The sequence below is a fragment of the Hoplias malabaricus genome, chromosome 15 (assembly GCF_029633855.1).
Source record: "Hoplias malabaricus isolate fHopMal1 chromosome 15, fHopMal1.hap1, whole genome shotgun sequence".
In the NCBI taxonomy this organism is placed as follows: Eukaryota; Metazoa; Chordata; class Actinopteri; order Characiformes; family Erythrinidae; genus Hoplias; species Hoplias malabaricus.
This window is the reverse complement of record NC_089814.1, coordinates 13,456,389-13,479,247: the sequence shown is the minus strand read 5'-3', so window position 1 is coordinate 13,479,247 and position 22,859 is coordinate 13,456,389. Positions and strand designations below refer to the sequence as shown.

Genomic DNA, 22,859 nt, shown 5'->3' with positions numbered 1-22,859 from the left:
CTCTCTACATTCAGTGTAAAGTCTCTTGCTAACATGCTTAATAGGATACTTGTCTTATATATTGCTAAATAAAAACTGAAGTGTTGTAACAATCATTGCAGGGAAAAATGTTTAAATGCAGGAATAATAACTGTTGAAATAAATGTGATTATGGACTGGAATCTAAAATATAAATGATATGTACTAAACAATGATTTATAAATAAGAATCACAGGTTTCATCCTTAAAAAAACTAGCTTGAAGATTACTTTTTCTACTGCATTTCTGTGTGTTTTACAATAGATATACCACACTAAATGTGCATGGTTCTTAGGAGTTTAGATGAATATATCATAAATAGAGGTTAAACACTGAATGCCCAAGAGCAATAAATAACTCTAAAAATTCCAAAAACCCAATAAATACACAGCTCTGAGCACACAGCACCCAAGAGCTGCAGCATATTTAACATATCTAATTTCTTTTTTGTTTGTTGAATGTTGATAATTGTTGGGCTAAAATTTGATAATTTTATTGAAACTTTGGTTTCAATTAATACAATGTTACAATCCAAGATATTCTGCTAGAAAGACCACCAGGACTTTGGTGAGGTTCTCTACAGTGTGACTGTGAACCTTGTCTACAGTGTCCTCCACTGTATGCCAGTAAGAAGGGAAGGGAGTAGCAATAATGTGCAGAATCGGAACTCCTGCACACAAATAGAAAGTAGAAAAACAGTTAATGAGTGACATATTAAAGCATGCTGCATGCAATACATAAACAATCAGTGGTCAGCACTATTCTATACAAATTCTAGCTACATTTTAGAGCATTTATCTACCCTGCAGATTATTTTGCCCCCATAAACAACATATTCCTGTTGTTTACTGGACAGTATCAGACACGCTCAAGAAATATTTAACTGGCTGGTGAATTAGTTATCTTGTTTATTAAAGGTGTATCATGGAGATGCCAAACACACAGGCAATAGACTGGCCCAAATTTATCTGACCTGCTAGATAAATTATAATCATCTTGTGGACTGTAACTGAGCCTTTGCAAAATAATGACTGCGAGTCACTGCTTAGAACTGCTTCACACCCTGGTTTAAGGATCACATATTATGTCAGCTAAGCTATTAATTCAATAAGCTGTTCCTTACCTCTCTGAAGAAAAGGCATATGGTCATCTTCTACAGGATCCATGACAACATCCTTCCTGAAGTAAGTCTGATCACTGGGATGGGCAGAAAGCAAGCCTAGTTCATGGAGTCTCTTTTCTTCAAAACATGATCATGTGGAGAGAAACAATGGCAGAGTTCATACTCAGAATGGATCAGATATCCAGAGAATAATTTGTATTCATAATTAGCAACATATTACAGAAGCAAACGCATGGTGTGTTTATGTATTATGTAGCACAAGACAAAAGTACAATATACACTGTACAGTATGATTCTGCATTTTTGTACCTGAGAGTAAAACATGAAAAATAGTTGCAATACTTTGTCTTAGAAATGATAAATACATAATATTAAATTGAAGTAGGATGAAGACCATCGTCAGGCCTAACCCATACCTGCCAATACAAGGTGATCAAACCAGCGAGCTGTGTTCTTAAAATGATTCACAAACATAGGATTTGGGGCACCAATAAGATCCAATAGAACAAAGAGATCCTGGCAATATCAATGAAATATGATTGAATTACATTATAAGCAATTTGTAACAATCATATATCACCAAAAACAGAACATTAACCATAACAGACAGTATTCCAAGTACATTTAGACTATTTCTACTAATCCATTCATAACATTTGAACACAATGTTGTGTTACAGACAACAACATTGTGTTGTCTTTAAGAAAGTAATTTCAAATTCTTTAAAAATGTTCTGACACTGATGTTATATTTATTAATTCGTTAGAAAATTTGATATAAACACTCACACTAGTATAAAAGCTCTCTCACCACCGCATGCAGCAGAGTAGTACGCTCAGAGCCCGGAGGATGTGGAATATGGGACATGTGTTCAGCAAGATGCCTGGAACCATACAATGAATCAGAGGGACTCCATTTCTCAAAGGCCTCCTGACCATCAAAGAAGACCAACTGTAATGTCACCTGAGCCATCTTAACAAAGGAGACAGACAGAAAAAAGCATTATGTTGGGAGCCTAATTTTTTGTTAGTATCATTTAGGCAAGCCTTTATTTTCAAATAAATATTAATTAATATAACGCAACACCTTAGCAGCCACCTTTAATAGCATAGCAAACACTAGGTAGCAATTTAGCAACCAGCTCAGATACCACAGCAACAGCCAAGCAATACTTTAGAAACCACCTGGGGTACCTTAGCAACTGCCTTAGAAACCATCCATGCAATACACACCGCAAACCCTCCACAATACAAAAACAGAAAACAAACACACTCCACATACACACACACTGCACTTGACCACACCACACACTACAGACTAAGCACCGCACAAACACCTCACTATGCCGTACAAACACCTCACTATGCCGTACAAACACACCACGCACAATTGGAAAAGTCAACTTATATATTGTTCATGAACATCCCTTTGTAATTTTATCTGTTTCAGAGATGCTCATGCTTTATTAATTTAGGTGATTCAAACATGTTTATGTGGTATACAAACTGATCAATACCACAAGGAAGGACAAGGGCTAAAAATATACAAAGTGAGACCATTATCAAATAAGTGTCATCAATTTTCTATTTCCTCCTTAATGACATATAATATGGACATGGTATACATTTATCCACTTAGCAGAATATTTTGCCCTCCAGCTCAGAAGGAGATTTTTGACCTTCAGATATAATTTCATAAATAGTTAAAGACAAAATATTTTAAGGAAGTACAAAGACAAGATTGAAAAATGTGCATACAGTAAAACTGTACTTTAGTACAGCACAGTGTGCTGTAAGTCTTGCTTCGGCTACAGATGATGTGACAGTGCAAGCTCGTTATTCTAGAGCACTGCAAGTAGGCTATTCGCAGCTCTGACAGAGACTTGATTTTAAGTCTCAGAGGCCTCTATTAACCTCAGGACACCACTGGACTTTGAGTTACTGCTGGCAATGATATATTAGTTACTGTATCTCCGTCTTTCTTCTGTGTACTCGTACATCATATACAGTCATAAGGTACCTATTGATCACAACTCAGAAAACACCAGAATATTCATTCTCATTCTTCTTACAATCTTTACATAAATTACAATTACAATCTGTAATAAGATTATACTTTTCTACACACTCACCTGCTGTTTGTGCAATTTCAGGTGTATGTCTAGTGCAGTGACCAGCTCCAGTAACATAGCACAAGGAACCGCTGAGTCACTAGCACCCAAAAACACCTGCTCTGGATTATGTGGGTCTAATGGTTTGGTCTTGGAATCATAGTGGCAAGCCAGAAGCAGTCGACGTGGAGCCATGGGGTCTAACACTGCGAGGATGTTGGAGAAGTTGATTGGGCCAAGAGGTGTTTCAGAATTAAAGGAATCAATCTCTACTGACCAGCCTGCAGAGAGAGAATCCAGCAAGGAGGAAATGTGCTGTAATGTAATGAGGGAAAGTAAGATTAGATCAGTCAGTTTAGGATATGCAAAGACACCATTTTAAAAGCCAAATCAAATTTTATTTTGAACAATACTGTCCCGAATATGGGCGGCATGATGGCGCAGCAGGTAGTGTCGCAGTCACACAGCTCCAGGGACGATTCCCGCTCCGGGTGACTGTCTGTGAGGAGTTAGGTGTGTACTCCTTGTGTCCCCGTGGGTTTCCTCCGGGTGCTCCGGTTTCCTCCCACAGTCCAAAAACACACATTGGTAGGTGGATTGGCGACCCAAAAGTGTCCGTAGGTGTGAGTGAATGTGCCGAATATTATTAAGGGCCGAATGATTTGGAGGAAATATCTAATTGCAATTCATTCATTCATTCATTCATTGTGTGTCAGCCTGGAGTTCATCTGGAATCACTGGGCACAAGGTAGGGACACACCCTGAACAGAGTGCTACTCTATCACAAGGCATCACACACTCCTTCACTCATGCATTCACACCACTGGGCTATTTCACAAAGCCAACTGACCTAAAAATGTTCATGTCTGAACTGTGGGAAGGAACCAGTGCCCCTAGAGGAAACCCAAAAGCACACCAAACTTCTCACAGGCAATTGCCTGAATAGGGCATTGAATGCATGAATCTGATATCCTGGAGATGAGTGACAGCATTACTACTAGCCATGCCACTATCCTTGATTTAATTGCATTTAATTAAATTGTTTAACACAAATGATTTTTACGTTGTAATGCCAGAGCACCTGTTTGTTTGTATTCTACAGATTGGTCAAACTTATTTGTGTCCAGTTAATTTATGGGTTAAAAATCTAACTACTGGACGCTGTGATAGCAATAAAAAAAACTGTTAAACATTCAGCCCTAGACATGAATAATGAAGCCTTGTATTATTCATGTATTTGTTACTCTTTGCTATATTTACCCTTCGGACTGTGCGGCTCCCACGGGAACCAGGTTGCCTCTCTATGAGGAAAGGCTGGAGATGTGCATACCAAAGCCGACCCCAGTTTACCTCAGAAATCAGACGCTTCACCTGTGCTGCGGTGGGCTTTCTTGGCTTGTGAGTCAGCTAGAGGCAATAAATAAATAAATAAATAAATAAATAAATAAATAAATAAATAAAAATGCAAATTTAAAGACAGTGAATGAATGAATGAATGAATGAATGAATGAATTTGCAGATATACATGATGTACATTGAAACAATTTACAAATAAATACAGAAGTTACCAGTAAACAAGTCACTTTAAATATATCAATTGTAGGAAAATAAGGCAAAAAATATAATATCAATACTTAGAGATTATCACAATATTTTCTTATTTTTTTCTGGACGAAAAGGATAAATCACATAAGCCCACTTCTAAAATCATTACAATATTTTCCTGTTAACTCTCAACATTATATGTATTATATTATCTATTATTAATTATACCACAGTTAGTTGTAAACCCACAATGTGACTGGCTAAGAGATGTTCTAGGAATGTTTGATAGTTGCACATTAATTACACAAGTGCTAAGACAGCGGGGTGTGACTGATTGCCCTTTCCCACCAAAGTGGAACCTGTACTACATTCCATCTGCACATTTCAATGATACCCATCTGCACATACCCAGGGGGGCTGAAACATAATATGTAACATTGTTTTGTTTACATATTGTTTTTCCTGCTTGCTGGTGCATGATGATATAATAAAAGATCAGATGATCGTAACCACTCTTTGGCTGAAGATTGTAAGGAAACAAACACATTTTTAATGGTTTGCTAGTTCCTTGCTGAGCAGGGTAACAGTATTCATTAGAGCATGTTGTGTGTAAAGAAGTCAAAGCAGGACGGTGGGAAATGCAGAATCGCTCACTTTATCGTTGTTCAGATCTGGCTCTCTGAGTGACATATCTTCAAAACTTCTCGTTTCATTTTCAGACAGCATTAATCCTAGGGTGAGGGCGAACGCCAGCAGGATGCACAGACACAGCAGCAGTACTCTCACTCTGCACATTGGCCCCTGGTCGCAGGATTTAGGAGCATAGCGCAGAGTGGAGGCAGCAGCCCTGGACCTCCTGCTCATTTCACACCAGCACTGTACGACCCAATGTAATCTGTGTTCACACGGGGTGGAGATACAGATAAACACAAAGACTTACTGTGGTGTATATTCCATAGTATCCGACATAAAAACATGGCAGGATCACCTTTAAAGGAAAATCCAAGCCTGTTTACCAAGATTTCTGCATGAATAAAACATCATGATATAAGCAAAGTCATTCTGGGCTATTCAGTGTGAAATTATTTGCTCTAAAGAAGCTTAAGAGTCAGAAATGGTCACAGTGGTGGTGAAAGTAACCAGACGTCAGAAGTTTTCTAAGCTTCTAAAACCTGCATCATGCCTTTTTATAAGGATATTTCTCTGTAATTAAATATTTCAGAGGAATGGAACCTGCAGGACTTTGCTTAAAACTTGTTAAAGCTTGTTTCAAACCCCTGAAACTTGCAGAAATGTTGAAGTGTTTAATTTCCCCTTTAAAAATTGATTTTTATAGCACTGTGTTCTATGGTGTGTACCATTTACCGCTTTAGACTTCGGGAATATTGGAACACAGCCATAGAATGTATTATTTTGCTAAACAGAATGATCTTCTTACAGTATTATCTTACAGTGTACCTTTTATTAACTTATAAATAAGAATTTAACAGAGACATCAAGCTTTAAGTTTCATGATTTAGCTAAAATGCTAACTTAATGTTCATCTGCCCTCTCTGTAGCCTTTACAGAATAAACTGTATAAATGCAGAACACCGTGGCTAGCTGTCTGCTGCATTTACCTGCATGTCTCTCTGAAGCGGCTCTGGACTCAGTTTGATGACAGTGCACAGAGCTCAGATTTGAGGCAGGACTCCGGTCCAGTTTCATCTAAAATCACCACCAGTCCACATTTATCTTCGCAGAAGGCGTTTCAGGTTGCAGTTATTCTGCCGGCGTTCCTCTGTCCTGCAGAGCCCCCACCCTTCAAATTCTCTTTGGAGTCTCCCTCTCCCTCTCTCTCAAAGGCTTTTTCCCTCCTTCTCACTCTCTCTCGGCTTTCTCTCTTCTTATCTGTCCCACAGATTCTCACTTGCTCTCTCTTTCTCTCTTTACTTATGCCCATCTTTGGATGAACAACTTAAATTCTTAAATTAGAGAACTGGAGAGAGAGAGAGAGAGAGAGAGAGAGAGAGAGAGAGAGAGAGTAAATAGGAAAGGGGGGAGTGAGAGAGAGAGAGAGAGAGAGAGAGAGAGAGAGAGAGTAAATAGGAAAGGGGGGAGTGAGAGAGATAGAGAGATGCTTGTTAAAGTGTGTGTAAATAACAGAGGAGAGAGAGAGAGAGAGAGGAGAGGGAAGAGTGAGAGAGATAGAGAGATGCCTGTTAAATTGTGTGTAAATAACAGGGGAGAAAGAGAGAGAGAGAGAGAGAGAGAGAGTAAATAGGAAAGGGGGGAGTGAGAGAGATAGAGAGATGCCTGTTAAATTGTGTGTAAATAACAGGGGAGAAAGAGAGAGAGAGAGAGAGAGTAAATAGGAGAGGGGAGAGTGAGAGAAATAGAGTGATGCTTGTTAAATTGTGTGTAAATAGCAGAGAGAGAGTGTAAACAGAAGGTAGAAAGTGAGTGTTTTACTTGCCTCAATAAAAAACATTTAAAAGCAACAAAAAAATATTTAAAAATATAAAAAATAACATTCACGTCCACAAAGCATTGCTTAATGTTATTTGTTAAGGTTTCCAAAGCCTGCAGCTCCCATTAAACACTGGGTTTTATTAAATCACCTGCGACATTTCAGGTTTGGGTTTACTGTGGAACACCAACAAAGCACCAACTGTAGGTAGAGCTGTATACAGTTGAGTAGGTACCATACAGTGGAAAAGTGCCATTAGAGAGGAAGATGCACCGAAGATGTTTAAGTTGGACAGTGTTACATCTACAAAGGCAACTCTCATACAACGGTGTTCAATGAATGGCTGTGTAATTGTTGATAAATTATTGTCATGGAAACAGTGGGACTTTGCTGCAACAAAACCTCAGTCACTGCAGTAAATCCTTTACCATTCTCACGTGGTTAAGTGAAATGTCTGAGAGGATTTTATGCAACACACTGAAGTAATTCCCTTGGCTAAGGGAAAGGTTTATATTTAAGGGAAATACCTAAGGTGTTTTATGCAACCAGGCACTAGCCTGCAGAGTGAGGACACAGAGCAGCTTCAGCCAGTCAGCAGTGGGCTGAAGACACTGATGGCGGCTAGGAGCTTGATCTCAGTGATAGGCTGAAGACACAAAAGACTGCCAGGAGCCTTAATCACAGTAGATGCCCAAAGACTCTCCCCTGTGTTTGTGTTGGGAAAGCTAAAATATACAGTCACCCATTCAAATTATTGAACTCAGGTGTTCTAATTTCATGGCCACTTTCATGGCCACAGATATATATATATATATATAAAAAAAAAAAATAAAAAAAAAACAAGCACCTAGTCAGCTAGGCTACAAACTTACTTTCTGGAGCCCAGTGAATCCCAGGGGCAAAACAGTGCTCAATTTTAATTACTTAAAGCATAAATCAGAATGCAATTTAATTCCCTAATGGATTTTACGAGTGAAAGAAGACATTTGGAAAATAAATAATATGGGCACAACAAAATGTTAGCCATTGTGATTTGTAAAAACTATTAAGATTATGAGGATGCCTGTCTTATATTTTTAAAATATAGATTTCTTATGATCTAGAAAATGAAGCAAGAAGATGTTCTGTTTAGATTTCAGCCTGCAAAATATTATAATGCTTTGTTGGATTTAATACGGAACACTGAGTCCATGCGCTGCTCTGCATACTTTACTTGCCCTCTTTCAACCTGATCTTCAATTATCGGGGCCACTAGAGAGGGTTTTTAAGAGGTGGTCGATCAATCTCAACACTGTAGTCACACTTACTTAGTAGTGGTGTGATCAACAAGGTAGGTGCAGCTAACAGAATGGCCAGTGAGTGGACACAATTTAAAAACAGCACAGCAATGTCTGATCCACTCGTATCAGCTCAACACACAATAAAATGACACACCACCATATGTCATTGCAGCGCTGAGAATTAACCACCAGCCCAATCATACCAGCTGTGTGATTTGAAGTGTTTAATATACGTGTAAGGCCGGTTTGTGTATTTAATTCATTTATTTGCATGTTAAACTACACTGCCCTCTGCAGCGGCCATTAACACTTTGGAGCGGTGGGAGGTTCTTATCTGAGCAACGGCATAGCAACGCATTGGTCCAATCAGGTGCAGCCAAAATGCTGTTAGAATATTGCGTACAGAATTCTGCATGGGGACTGCACACCATCCCTGAGCACTTAATAGGTTATCCTTCAGCCAATGAGCTTTAGCACGGAAGGTGATTGGCTCTTTTCGCGTTCCACGATTCCCCGATGCAGTAAATGGAGCGGAGCAAAACAATGACACAAAGAGTTAGCGGAGTGGAAATGTTTTCAGCTGTGAAAGACTAGAAATAAATTAACTGTTCATTACGACTGGGTAAGTCAAACAGACAAATACTGATTAATGAAACAGAAAGTGTGAAGAGAACTCTTCTCCAAAATAGTCCATTACTGTCAGTTTGTCAATTCTCTCGCCCTGTTCCCCTTTACGCTACGCATGCCTCGAACATTCAAATAGAGTATAGTGCTTTTAAAAAAAAAAAAGCAATAGCATTAAAACACGTACGACACTCTATTGTTTTGTGTAATTTGTGTTTAGAAAGTAAAATTGTATGACGTACGTCATGCATTACTTTGGGAGTAGGTTTTGGGAAGTTGAGGTATTTGAAAGTCGACCTTAAATTACTGTACAACTGTGACAGGAACCATTGTCTACAGCTCACTAAAGACATTACATTTATCATCCATATTAGGCAGTGAACCTAAACATATTTCTCTTATAGAGTCTTATATATAATGATATTGGAAAACTTTGATAGAAAATACACATTGGTGTAAAAAAGTGTTTGCCCCCTTCATGATTTCTTATTTTTTGCATTGTGACTCTTAAATGTTTCATATCATCAAACAAATTAAAATATTAGTCAAAGACATTACAAGTAAACTCAAAATGCAGTTTTTAAATGAAGGTTTAAACCTTCAAGAAATCACTTAAATAGGACCTGCCTGACAAAGCAAAGTACACCAAAAATAACCTCAAAGGTTAGACATCATGCCAGGACCCAAAGCAATTCAAGAACAAATGAGAGAGAAAGTAACTGAGATCTATCAGTCTGGAAAAGGTTATAAAACCGTTTCTAAAGTTTTGGGACTCGAGCGAACCACAGTGAGAGCCATTATCCACAAATGGCAAAATTGAGGAACAGTGGTGAACCTTCCCGGCCGACCAAAATTACCCCAAGAGCGCAGCGAGGACTCATCCGGGAGGTCACAAAAGACCCCAAAACACATCCAAATAACTGCAGGCCTTAGTTGCCTCAGTTAAGGTCAGCATTCATGACTCCACTATAAGAAATAGACTGGGCAAAAATGGCCTGCATGGCAGCGCGCAAAGACAAAAACTACTGCTGAGCAAAAAAAATATTAAGGCTTGTCTCAATTTTGCTGGAAAAAAAAGCTTGATGATCCCAAGACTTTTGGGAAAATACTCTGGACTGACGAGACAAAAATTTTAACTTTTTGGAAGGTGTGTGTCCCATTACATCTGGCGTAAAAGTAACACCGCATTTCAGAAAAAGAACATCATACCTACAGTAAAATACGGTGGTGGTAGTGTGATGGTCTGGGGCTGTTTTGCTGCTTCAGGTCCTGGTAGTCTTGCTGTGATAAATGGAACCATGAATCCTGAAGAAGAATATCTGGCCATCTGTTTGTGACTTCAAGATGAAACGAACTTGGGTTCTGCAGCAGGACAATGATCCAAAACACACCAGCAAGTCCACAATGGCTGAAGAAAAACAAAGTGAAGACTTGGAGTGGCCTAGTCAAAGTCCTGACCTGAATCCTATTGAGATGCTGTGGCATGACTTCAAAAAGGTGATTCATGCTCAAACTCTCCAATGTTGCGGAATTACAATTCTGCAAAGATGAGCGGGCCACAATTCCTCCACAAGTTCATTGCAAGTTACCGAATACACTTGATTGCAGTTGCTGCTAAGGGTGGCCCGACCAGTTATTAGGTTTAGGGGTCAAACACTTTCACACAGGGCCATGTAGGTTTGGATTTTTTTTCTCCCTTAATAATAAAAACCTTCATTTATAAACTGTATTTTGAGTTTACTTGTGTTGTCTTTGCCAAATATTTAACATTTAAGAATGCCACACATGCCAAAAAAAAAGAATACACCTTTAAACACTGCATATGTTTCAAACCATTCTGACTATTTTTACACATATGATTATGAAAATGTAGATACATTTGTAGAATTCCCTTTTAACACAAGTATGTTCAATTTTCCCTGTTGTATAGAACTCTACAGGTCTGTGGAGCTGATGGTACTAAAGTCCCCCATCACTCTCACACACCAAAACCTATAGCACCAGGTGCTATGAAACAGAAAGAAAAGACTCACAAGGAAATGCGGTAAAATACAGCTTTTTTTTTTTTTTATAAAGCCATTAAAAGTATCCAAAGTTAAAATGGTCAAAATGTCCAAATCTTGCAGCTTTAGGCCTATATTAGAAAATTAATTTTTTCCTTCTATTAAAATCTGTTGGACTATTTTAGAAAAGGTTGTGACTGGGACACAGGCTGGAACAATAGCCTGAAGGAGATTGGGTGTTTGCTGCCCATTTCTGGGACAGCCAGTGGTCGAGGACTTACAAAAGTAACTTCAGTGTGCCTCTGCTATAATAAATAATCTCTACTGTTCATTATTTTAGTGAGAAAAATAGATTTCTTAATATCTCTGCTCTCTTTTGATCCACAGAAAGAGACATTGATCCACATGCTGCAATACTTTGATTTTCTTCAGAGTCATATTCAGAGTTTACAAAGCAGGCTCCCTCACCATTACCTCCCACATGTTAGTGACAGAGGTGCAGTGCAAATTTAAAGTCACTTCTTATGAAAACCATCTATTTAAGTTCTGTTTGCTGATATTTTTTGTGTCTATCTGTGTTTATGAAAGAAGAGTCTGAGTCAGAGAGTGAAGACACGCCTCTCTCACAGCCAAACACACCTCCACATTCACTGAAGGCAAAGCGCAAGTACAGCTATACTCGTCCACGCAAGAAAAGCACATCAAATCAAAGTAAGGGAGAGAAACAGAAATGCAGTTTAGAGAAAACCTGAATGATTAATTTTGCATTATAGAATGGAAGACGGTTAAACTATGTTTTGTGTAAACTAGAATATGTTTTCGGGTGCAAATTTTTAGAACAATTTGATGACAGAGTTCACAGCCTTCATAAGGAAGATTCTAATAGAAGTGTCACCTCTAACACGAATGGAGAGTATGCCCCTACATGGAGTGCTGATCAAAACTTGTGTCTTGACAACAGCGAGAGCAACACACATCCAGATTCTTCTGATTGCTACTACAGTCTTAATGTGCTTCTGCCAACAACCTCATCTTCTAGAACAGGTAAAAAATATTTTGTGGGATATTGTAGATAATCTTAGGTTTAATTCAGTAAATTAACCTTTGCTTTATTAGCTGATGAAAATTGAAGCTCCTCTGTGCTCAAATTGAAATTGTTCGAAGATATCAATTATAACTGCTGAGTTACTCATTCTGGCTTAAGTATTTATGAAAACATGTTGATTGGTTTCATATTGGAAAGGTCGGTAAGATTTTCTTAACTGTGTTAATCATATAGTTACTGATTTCATGATCGAATGGTAAAATTAGACCCAAAATCATTGCTCCCTCATCTACATGCAGGAAGCAGTGCGGATCAGGAATCACCTTGTGAAGGACTTGGAAGCTGCTCTATCTGTGATGACCGAACAGGAAGTGAGAATGGGAGTCTAGGGAGCAAGGACACTGATACTCCACCTTCAGGGTACCTTGTGTATTTCTGTTTGTTTGAAGGACAGATGCATTTGGGTACAAAGGATCTGCGACAGAATGTGTAGTAATCAGTCCTTCCCATGGTACCTTTAAAATCTGAGCAGCTCGTTAGAGGTCACTGGTCAGGGACATTTGAGGATTTTTTTAAGCAACACCACCACATTGTCCTATTCTGATATTTTTTTTTCTTCCTGTTTTCAGGTCTTTAATTCTTAGAGATCGGATGCTTGGAATTTTCCCTTCTTTAGGGAAAAGTCAATTGCCTGTCAGCCCATCACTGCCACAGACACCTGTAGTGCCACTAATTCCACTGCTCAGGACTGGGGAAAGCCTTAATCTCAGCCCCTCTTTGTTCACATCACCAGCTCGAGGTCTCTGTCACCCACTACTACCCAATCAACAAGAGGAGCTGCAGAGTAAGTTGCACAAGCTGTACTTGCATCTATCCCATATATAAAGAACTGAAAGTTGGGAAAGTGTTCTCAATCTCACCTTGAGTTAGGCAGTAACCTGTTGATACAGAATTTTGATTGCTCATTGTTTTTTTTATATATTACAGCATTATTTGAAGATGTATGGGTTACTCCTAAACCTACTGTTCTCAAATCACCCAGCTTACCATGCAAAGCACCAGATGAGTCAGTGAGTACAATTTCCATTCTTTTACGGACATCAGAATTAAGATCTCATTAAATTGCCACTTTAATTGCACAGCCAACATAGGAACAATGGCTGTTTTTTCCCTCCTTGAGCAAGGAAGACGACAGATGCTCAGATGATGTGAGTTGGACATCAAAACTACACATCCCCTTGAGGAAAGTGAAAAACAATTGTCACAAGAGGATCTTCAGAAAAAGCCAAGATATTACAAAGCCTAGCCTAAAGAAGAAATGCGTAAATGGGTTCATCATGTTTTGCCGCATGAACCGGGGATTGTATCTAAGGTCAGTGTATGAATTACATTTTTCACAACTTGTCATGCTCTTGCAGAGGATTTTGGACATTTACATTTTGCCAAACATGCCTCAATCTCTGAGCAGAACCCACCCTGGCACTCCTTCGACTGTGGTTACTAAAGAACTGGCTTCCTTGTGGAATATAATGCCTAAGCAAGAGAGACGTTTGTACTGGTAGGCATTTAAAATTTTCTTTGAATGTTATGCTTTTTATCGGTCCCCCATTCTATTTCTTATTCTGCCTTTTTAACTGTAGTCTCAAAGCCAGGCATTTCAGTCGCCAGCAGAACCGCAATGTGCGCAGTGAAGGCCAGGATGCAGAAGGAGAATCAGAAGACTGTATCCCTAGCCCCCTGCACAAGTTATTGGCACACAGAGATCTGTACTTTGCCTCAAGTGGAAAGATCTGAACAAGCCTGTTATTTAGTTAGTTACACCTTTTGCAAATTTACAACATTTGTTTGCTAGGGAAATACCCCCTGCTATCACAGAACAGAGACATGTCAATTACATCTCTCAGGTAGTCATGAATATCTAATTGTTATCTTTAAAAACACCTAAACAGACAGAGACATCAGATAGAGACTTCAAATAAGTAGTGCTATTTATCACTTATTTATTATAACTTATCTTAAGCAATTTTAATATCTCAAAAAATGAACAGTGTACTTGGTTGTGGTCTTTTAAGGTTTATATATATATATACACACACACTGAAAATGTTTCCTAACTTTTTTATACCATAAGGTACAAGCTTTACCTGTTGTTTTAAATACTGCACTTTGTAAGTTTTCTTGTAGGATAGCATTTTTACAAAAGAAATATACACCACTGTATGTTGAATTATAATACAAATGTAGCTTTATTCATTATGAATGTAAATACATTGGTTTACTGTGTTTATTTATACTAGAAACTTATTTTTGGCTGGAGGGAACTCTATATCTTTGATACGCCTCCTAAAATAATTAATATATAAGCAGGCTGGATAGTTTGTTTTGTTTTTCACTATAATTAAAGTTTATTCCATTCAGATTTTGTTTGCTGCATCAATCACAAAACAATTAACATATTCTTCTATTTTGTTTCATCTTCCACCCCATACATACTTATGTTGAAAATTTGGCAGATTTTGTGTAGCTGTGCATTAGCAGACAAGGACTCTTCTTTCAGGTGCTGGTTGCTCATGCGGAGTTTCAGCACCTCTGCCAGCAAAGCCACCTTGTCCTCCTTCTCCTGAGTCAGGGGACAGAGAAGGAACATGTGTGAATAATGTGCGCAGGTGTCCTCAGGGACAGCTGCACTCAGATCATGTGTTGGGAATTCATTAGCTGTTTCATGAGCCTCACCTTCAGAAGATCTCTGCTCAGCCTTCTCAGCACTACCTCCAGGTGAGAGAGTTGGTCAGGAAAATCTGTGAAAACCTCATCACTAAAAATATGTAAAAAAATAAAAATGAAATAAGGAATTCAGTATGACCAAATTAGCTACTGATATTCTGTGTGTGCCAGTGGTGTATTTGGACCCGAGGGACCGAACCATCTCAGCAAAGTAATTTTTAAATAAATTTAAATCTTAAAATCTTTCAGTGTTATATGAACGACAATTACAGTATTACTTTGTGCTTGCTCACCCTCAACTCCACTGGTTTGACAGAATTTGTCATTTTATATCCATGTTACTACGTGTTTATTCACCAGTGTTCTCTAAATATAATACCTAGCATACATTAAGCAAATACATATAACTGCTAAGAATGTCAGCCAGCAGGCTAATATAACAAAATTAGCATAGAGTAACAGTTACAGTTATCAAAGCACAACAAGTTTATTTATAGAGCACCTTTTATACATAATGTTAATTCAAAGTGCTTTAGAGGAGCATTAGAAATGTTAAATTGTATAAACCCAGCAATAATATCTTTGTTGAGCACAAGGTTAAAAAATGCTGCATGTCAGTGAAAAGCACTCCAAAGTGTCCTATCTGCAATAGATACTTTCTATATTTCAGGGTGACCAGATCTGAGATGGTGAAAAAGAGGACGCCTCTCGCTGCCGTTGTATGCTTAGCTGAACCTATGTGTGCTCTTAGGTCCTTTACACCTTCATTTGCTACACAAAACATGGGAATTTCTTTTTTTAATTCATCCGAGAACTTACATTTGCGTTTCGGCATAACTGCTCGAGCTGAGGGTAGGTTCATGAGGTTTGCCTGATGTAAACAAGAACTACTGACGTGCAGACTGACCAATTAAATGTTTACAGAGAAGGTTATCGACCAATAACGGTAGCTCTACAGTCAGACCGTCCAATCAGAAGATTTTAGGCTACTTCACCACGCCCCCTTCTCACTCAAGCGAACCAATCGGAGTAGGGGAGGGCGGGACTAGTTTGTGAACGAAACGCTTCTCCAAGTTCTATGTAAGCTCTAGAAAAACAATCCCGGAGGTTTGTGAAATTCCGGCCGGACATTTTTTTAAGTCTAAAGAAGAGGACTTGTCGCGGTAAAAGAGGACGTCTGGTCACCCTATATATTTGTACCAGAAGATCTTACTCTAAAGATAACTGTGGAACCACTAGGATGTGCTCAGGCACGATAACAACAGATATAGTAATGAAATTTGTTTGGCCCTTTTCAGAATGAGGAATTCTCATTATATTATTCATCAGTTAATAATACAGAAAAGATTGACCTACTCTGTGTCCACACTGACTGTGGGGCTAATACGAGGAATATCTTGTCCACTGTAAGCCGGACTGTGAGGTGAGGGACTCTTGCCTGAAAGAATGTTGTGGGGGATGTTGGCCATTGTCTGCACTACAGGAATAAACATACAAAATGGATAATGGTTAGCTCCTGTGGTGTGTCTGAAAACGTAGTGTTCCACGATTTAAAACTTACTCTCATAGGCCTCAGCTGCATTGACTAAGCTGTTCCAATCAATGTCTGGAGCTGTTTTTGGCAGAGACAGAAGTTCATGATCAAACTGAATGTCCCTGTCCCATGCAGACTCAGCAGACACTGGCTGACCCTCTAGGGAAAAAAATATAGAGGAAATTATGTTTTCAAGTGAGCCAACTTAAACCTCAGCTTGATGACATGTGGATGGGCATACGAGGGGGATTTAATGTGGTATTTTTGGTTATAATTATTTTTCCCTACCCAATGCAGCAAGGTGAAGTGATCAAAACACAGAAGCCAGTTTACTTGTTGAAACATGGGAAAACAATGTTATGCAGTCAAATGAATATAAGCCAAATCTTGATTTAAGTCTCAAATACAATCCTAAATACAAGGATTAAAAATTGACCAAGGCAAAGTTATTTTGATGTTCCATCAGTTAAGGATCTTCAACCAATTTAATCTGTAGTACATTATCAATGATCATATTATAATCATACACAAGATAAGATGTAAAATATCCTATGCCAATACATTAGAGCTTCACACAGGGCACACCACACTCTCTTCCTACCTGCAGCCACCAAAATTCCTGGTGAATCCATACACCTCAACAATAAGTTTGCTGTGTCTGTTGAACCAATCAGCAACTGGCTATCCTCAACAACTACCACTATTACTGAGACAAAACCTCAATCTTCAGAATGGTGAGTTTACAGTTAGGGATAAGGGTACGTAACTAGCTTGTAATAGAAGTTATGAAACTTGCCTTTTTTTCCAAATAATTATGAACCAATTCATTCATTTCACTGGTTAATTCATCATTAAACTTTAACTGAATGTAAACAGCAGCAGGTGTCTTTAAAATATGTCAATAAATGAAAAGAAATGGAAATAAAAATAGCAATTCAAGGACTCGTACCTCCCTAAAAAACTTACGATTATTCTTTAAGGAAGAACTTGCCTGACTCGAACACTGGAAAATGTATATTATTAAGCCACTACTAAGCAGCATTTACCTGAGGGATTAGAGTGTAGAGTGAGGTTTCTGGGTCTGGAGAGAGCATGTCTGCTGAGGACAGGGCTTGATGAAGCGGAGTCCTGTATGAACTCACTGAGACTGCTGTTCATTCTTGTTTGTTGAAGAGAGGGCTAGAAGAAAACAAACTGTTCTGCATACTGACAGTAACAACAGCAAACAATATGACCTCATGCTGCAGCAAGACTCTGTTTCCACCTTTGTTCTTGGTTGCCATAGTTGATATGGACCAATAAGTGAAAGACAAATCACTCACCGAGTCACGCTGAGAGGGCTCGATTATGTCATCCATCACAATGAGTTTTTTCAGATCCTCCACCACAGTGGTTTTTCGAACAGGACGTGGGGAGCATGTTGCTCGAAGCGTGGCAACCACGCGAGGCTGACCAAACACATTTCTCGAGCTCATGTTCACCTGACTGCAGAGACATTTAAACATAAAGCTGTTAACACAAAATACCTCTCAATCAAATTACTAACGTGTATCATTCATTCACGCATCATGGTCAGGGTGATGGTAGGTCCTGGGTCTGTCTGGAATCATTAGACACAAGGCAGGAACACACTACAAATTGGGTGCCAGTCTATCACAAGATATCACACGTGGGTAATTTCCAAAGTGTTTATGGACTGTGGGAGGATCCAGAGCACCTGGAGGACATCCACGAAGATACAGGAAGAACACACCAAACTCCTCACAGAACATGACCCACAGGAAATCCGGATCCCCAAGGTGTACCAAGCCACTTCACACTGTTTAATGTTGCTGATTATCAGCGACATTCACAATAGTAATATCAATAAACGACAGCTTTCTCTACACTGATAAACCTGTCTAAACTTAAAAAGGGTTTTGACAATTACTTATTGAGTTGAATGAGGTATGTTAGAATAAGCACAAGGTAAGCAGTCAAACAGTAATATCTGAACATGCCAAAATAGATTGGTTTTGTTCTATTTATTTTCTTTCAAACAAACCCTAACATAATTTAAAAAAAAAAAACAACAACATAAAACATGGCGCTTTCTGCAGTCTACACTTGTCTCCTGTCGTCTGTTGTTTGATCTAACTTGTTTTGGAGTATTTTAAATATACTGAGACAGCTGAATATTGTGTTGCCTGTAAATAACACATTGATGTAAGACGAACCTCATATTGTTGGAAGTATTGTTTTCAACATCACTCCCATCTTTTCTGACTTTCACGTCATACTTCTTTTTCCACAGGTCTTTTGGGTTATTAATGGGCTGAGCCATGCTCCTGTGCAGTAGACAGTCTTCACTGTCCTGAGTGTTATGAATGCAGTTGTCACTATACAGCCTTAGCTTACAGTAACATGAAGACCGTAAATTCAGACGCATATTAGCCTGCTCCTTTGGTTGGTATTGTGGACGTCCAAAGCTTGTGTTGATCTCATAATTGTCCTGGGCATGTTGCAGCATTCTGAAGGAACTTCGGTTTTGTGTGCACTGAAATTTGTTGGTTTCCGGTTTCCCACGATGATTCCACATAAAGTCTTCCTTCCTGGAATCTTCAGGGCTGGGATGGTTTACTGAAGACTGACACTGGTTGGAAAGGCATTGGCCGGGGAGCTCCTGTTTCTGGATAGGCTGAAAATTGTGGTCGTACTGCTGCTGATTCAGCTGGCTTGAATCAGAAGGTATCTGTGAAATGACTGCTCTCATCAAACGAGGCTTCTCCACCACTGAAGTCTTGAGTCCTTGTGGTTGGCTGCACAGTCCACTACCAAAATAAACACACAAAGACCACAGACATATACAAAGTACTGACATGTACAAACACAAAAATACAGAACACAAACATGTGCTGTACAGCCGTAAACATCCCGGGCAGACAAGAAGATCCATTCTTTAAATTCATTTAAAGGTATATTTAGAATGAGCAAGATACTCATACTAAATCTGTCCCATCTATACCGGCTGAAAGGAGACAACTGCTCCACCGCCCACTGATGAGGCCCTTGTTTGGATCTTGGATGTGGATATGGGGGGGTCAAAGGGAGGTGTCCCACTTTCCCACTAATTGAAACACCCCCTCCCCGTGGGATCACAGGGGACCATTCATTACTTATGTCCAAAGATATGTAAATATGCAAATACGTTTTTGTCTGTTGTTAATTTACTACATCATTTGAACAGAGCAGCTGCCCTTCATATTGTGTGGAATATTCATGTTGGATGGACCAATAGGAAAACTGCAAAATAACTTGGAATAAAACATTTTTACATTGACTTCCACTGAAGTTTTTTCCCCTCTGCTATAACGTTACAATTTTGAAAAATTTTGGAAAAAAAAAAAAAGTCTTTTTGGGTGGATGAGGGCAGTAAAGATGTGAAAGGTCCTGAAATATTTCTTTACTGTCCTTTTTATTCTATGTCATCTCACCTTTGATTTAGAACAGCTTTCTTTGAGTGGGGCAGAGGCAAAGTGTGAGAGTAGAATTCCTTCATCTTATAATTCGGGGAACACCCAGCCTGAGTCTTTGTGGTAGACAATGCAGGCTCACAATGTTTAGATCGGGGGATCTTAGGACTGTAGAAGCCAGGCTGAGCCAATGGGTGTGGTCTAGATGACGGAGGGATGCAGCCATAACTCTCACTGTCTCTAGGGCTCTGATCCTGCAGCCTTTTACCCTTGAAGTAGAGATCATGGCTGTAGGGGGAGAATGTACTTGACTCTGTTGCAGTGCGAAAATAGCCAGGGCGCAGGAAGTGTGCCTGAACGACAAATAGAGACAAAAACAGAGGGTTAACACAGCTCTGATTATTTAGAAACTCTTATGCAGTTTCTAAAATGGAGGATACCCCTGAGTGTAAGTCTCAGGGATGATACAGTAAACCAAAAAGAAACTGCAAACTCACTCTTGGCAGGCTGTTGTAAAACTCCCTCTCCAACGGATCCTGCTGATTTTCTCTTTTCACTGCTCCCCCACCCTTAAACACTGAACGAGGTGCTGTCACCATGTGCCAGTCTCCTTCTGAAATAGCAATAATTGACACTGACACAGTGTATTGCCTTTGTATGCTTAATTTACATTATCATACTGGGCTGGGTGATATGAATATTTTGTTCTAATTATTGTTATAAATTACATCATTGTATGTATCATTTACCCAAGAATAGTAATAATTTATTTTTCAAGATCTGCTCTTTATACTGACCAAATGTTATTGTAGTAAACAAATGCATGTTCCTATTACAATATGAACATAATTTCATCTGATTAACTGTATTTTTTACAGGAGTGTGGGTGAAACACTACATAATCATTGTACACATAGGTTTAAGGGTCATATTGTTTAAGATGTGGTACGACTGGTGCAATTTCTGGCTGTTTCAATGCATCAAACCTCCAAACTCATATCAGACATAATATGAAGCATATATCAAGAATGTGTCTTCTTAAATACACAATTAAAGGAAATACAGAATGTACCTGTATTGCTGTGGTCTGCTGAAGTGTTTAGCTTAGTGAACTCCATTCCCCTGCTTGACCTCCATTCTTCATGTTTGTCTGCCTCATAGGTCAAAGGGAAATATTGTGATTGACCATACATCCTGAAAAATAAAACATAATTACTAGGGGTTATTGTAGAATAATTAAATAGTCATAATTTTAAAAAATGGATTACCTTCTGTTAAAAGTGAAATTAATATGCTGTTGTCAAGATAACATTTTATTTTTACCATATTCTCCTCAGTATTCACTTAGTTTTGCTCGCTCATATGAAAGTTAGACATTTTAGAATTTTAGCATGAAACGATGAAGTCCAAAAGAAGAAAGAAGACAAGAACTTACATGTAATAACTTCTTTGAGATTTTCTCTTTTATGGGTTTCAGGGCTCTGGTCTGTTTTCCGAGGAAAGTCCAGAGAAAGGAGGTGGCACAGAGGGCTCCAATTCAACTGAGCCAGGCGAGCAAGTCACACAAGAGGACGAGCTGCGTGGGCTCGCCACTAACTTCTTGGAACAGAGGACTGGATTGTTTTGTTGAGATGTGTTTGGCTGTTGTCAATACTGGGCTTGTCTGTATCAGGCCACGTTGCACTGTGAATTGGTGTTGGTTTATGTGAAACATATACGTGTAACTAATTCCTGAAGAAGATTACAGCAGTGCAGCTGACATTAGCTAGGTTTTCAAAAGTAAAAGTTAAGTCAGTTTTGTCAATTACGTAATCCATATAGAGCCCTCCTTAAAAAGTGTGCTGACTTAACATTCTTACACTGCCGCCCTTCGGCTGGTTTATACTTTTTTTTTTTTTTTTTTAAATATATTAAGTATTTTAGAAAATAGATTTTCAATATGACATTTACTCCAAACTAATTTTATATTTAGTTAATGGTGAATTCTTCATTACGTTGAAGTGAAAAATTAACATTATTTGAACCTTTTCCAAGCAGCAAGAAATAAAAAATAAATAAATTTTTAAAAATGTAAAATAGATAATCTTGCATTAAAGAAAGTTACTACAAATGTATTATACATTTCAGCGGTAATGATGGTGAAGTCAGGGTATAATGTACATAATCAGGGGTTGACCAAGTCCTCAATCAGAAACATAGTTCAATCCACATAAACAAAAGCATGCTGTTATTACTATTATTATGACTGACACAGTACTAAATTTAAATAATCATTTTTTTACTATCGTTATGTATGTTACATATGTATAGCCCTATGAATAAAGCTAAATTCAGGAAAGGATTTAAAATGTATTAAACTTTGCCCTGTGCTTGACATTTTTACCTAAAATGAAGATGCTCTAAAGCAGTTACAGAGAATGAATGAATAATAAAAGAAGGGTTTTGACCACAGCATACCTCCAAACTGGCAGTGAAAACAAACTCATGAGCATCGTTTATTTGACTAACACTAACCAGGGAAAAAAAAAACAAGTGTCAGTACAGTGAAAATGGTAGCAGTCAGGTATTACTGTGGTGCTCAAAAATAAGATGAGGTTATGGGCATAAATCAAGGTCCTACCCATTAAAGAGCAAAAGGACTTTTTTTTCTACCTGAAGAATGAAGATTTACTTTGAACAAAGTTTGTGACAACTCTAGGCCAGATCTGAACCGATCAAGCCAATTCAGTCTCACTCCTATTTCTGATATCGTAACATTAATGGGAGACTACAGTTAGTGACACTGTTGCATGTCTTATACTATGCGACAAAGTCATGATTTTTGAGTTACAGGAAGATACCCTACAAACACTGTATCACAAATAAGAGTGAGAGTGTCTTGGATAGAGCTTAATCATCACTCCATATCTCAAGAAAATGTAAACTGTAAATTAAGGCCTTGCAAGAAGTTCT

General features: G+C 38.5%; 3 protein-coding genes across 8 annotated transcripts; 1 reads left to right on the top strand and 2 right to left on the bottom strand.

Annotated features, from left to right (window-relative positions):
- Nucleotides 1-188: 188 nt before the first annotated feature.
- qpctlb (glutaminyl-peptide cyclotransferase-like b) lies at nucleotides 189-6,524 on the bottom strand. Its single transcript, XM_066645830.1, has 8 exons — nucleotides 6,416-6,524; nucleotides 5,451-5,691; nucleotides 4,512-4,658; nucleotides 3,273-3,566; nucleotides 1,952-2,113; nucleotides 1,558-1,657; nucleotides 1,142-1,258; nucleotides 189-688 (listed from the first exon to the last, which is right to left on the bottom strand). Exons 2-8 carry the CDS (start codon nucleotides 5,658-5,660, stop codon nucleotides 543-545), a joined length of 1,176 nt encoding a protein of 391 aa, XP_066501927.1. The 5' UTR covers nucleotides 5,661-5,691; nucleotides 6,416-6,524; the 3' UTR covers nucleotides 189-542.
- Nucleotides 6,525-9,031: 2,507 nt separating this feature from the next.
- Nucleotides 9,032-14,622, top strand: LOC136668574 (meiosis initiator protein-like). Of its 6 annotated transcripts, none has more exons than XM_066646178.1 (12): nucleotides 9,032-9,147; nucleotides 11,080-11,193; nucleotides 11,338-11,437; nucleotides 11,540-11,648; nucleotides 11,744-11,863; nucleotides 11,990-12,196; nucleotides 12,497-12,617; nucleotides 12,827-13,041; nucleotides 13,185-13,267; nucleotides 13,382-13,569; nucleotides 13,666-13,755; nucleotides 13,838-14,622. In XM_066646178.1, exons 2-12 carry the CDS (start codon nucleotides 11,159-11,161, stop codon nucleotides 13,989-13,991), a joined length of 1,422 nt encoding a protein of 473 aa, XP_066502275.1. In that variant the 5' UTR covers nucleotides 9,032-9,147; nucleotides 11,080-11,158; the 3' UTR covers nucleotides 13,992-14,622. The 6 variants fall into 6 exon arrangements, with proteins under 6 accessions (XP_066502275.1, XP_066502274.1, XP_066502279.1 ...); XM_066646177.1 differs by having other exon boundaries at nucleotides 11,741-11,863; XM_066646182.1 differs by lacking the exon at nucleotides 11,338-11,437.
- A 25-nt stretch (nucleotides 14,623-14,647) lies between these two features.
- Nucleotides 14,648-21,467, bottom strand: LOC136668573 (uncharacterized). The gene is made up of 11 exons (XM_066646176.1): nucleotides 21,343-21,467; nucleotides 20,980-21,101; nucleotides 20,405-20,520; nucleotides 19,929-20,260; nucleotides 18,672-19,265; nucleotides 17,778-17,940; nucleotides 17,502-17,634; nucleotides 16,483-16,614; nucleotides 16,278-16,398; nucleotides 14,931-15,012; nucleotides 14,648-14,817 (listed from the first exon to the last, which is right to left on the bottom strand). Coding segments are annotated over exons 1-11 (1,956 nt in total). The 5' UTR covers nucleotides 21,345-21,467; the 3' UTR covers nucleotides 14,648-14,658.
- Nucleotides 21,468-22,859: the final 1,392 nt, after the last annotated feature.

Excerpts from the sequence above, each read along its gene's own strand:
- qpctlb (XM_066645830.1), bottom strand. The coding sequence starts at position 5,660 with ATGAGCAGGAGGTCCAGGGCTGCTGCCTCCACTCTGCGCTATGCTCCT. Across the intron at positions 3,567-4,511 it reads GGAGCCGCACAGTCCGAAGG|CACATTTCCTCCTTGCTGGA; the intron begins GTAAATATAGCA and ends ATTACATTACAG. Across the intron at positions 1,259-1,557 it reads TGATCACCTTGTATTGGCAG|AAAAGAGACTCCATGAACTA; the intron begins GTATGGGTTAGG and ends CATGTTTTGAAG.
- LOC136668574 (XM_066646177.1), top strand. The coding sequence starts at position 11,159 with ATGAAACAGAAAGAAAAGACTCACAAGGAAATGCG. Across the intron at positions 11,194-11,337 it reads AAGACTCACAAGGAAATGCG|AAAAGGTTGTGACTGGGACA; the intron begins GTAAAATACAGC and ends GGACTATTTTAG. Across the intron at positions 13,268-13,381 it reads GCAAAGCACCAGATGAGTCA|GAAGACGACAGATGCTCAGA; the intron begins GTGAGTACAATT and ends TCCTTGAGCAAG.
- LOC136668573 (XM_066646176.1), bottom strand. Across the intron at positions 20,521-20,979 it reads AGCAGACCACAGCAATACAG|AAGGAGACTGGCACATGGTG; the intron begins GTACATTCTGTA and ends TTGCTATTTCAG. Across the intron at positions 16,399-16,482 it reads TGCAGCTGAGGCCTATGAGA|TGCAGACAATGGCCAACATC; the intron begins GTAAGTTTTAAA and ends TTATTCCTGTAG.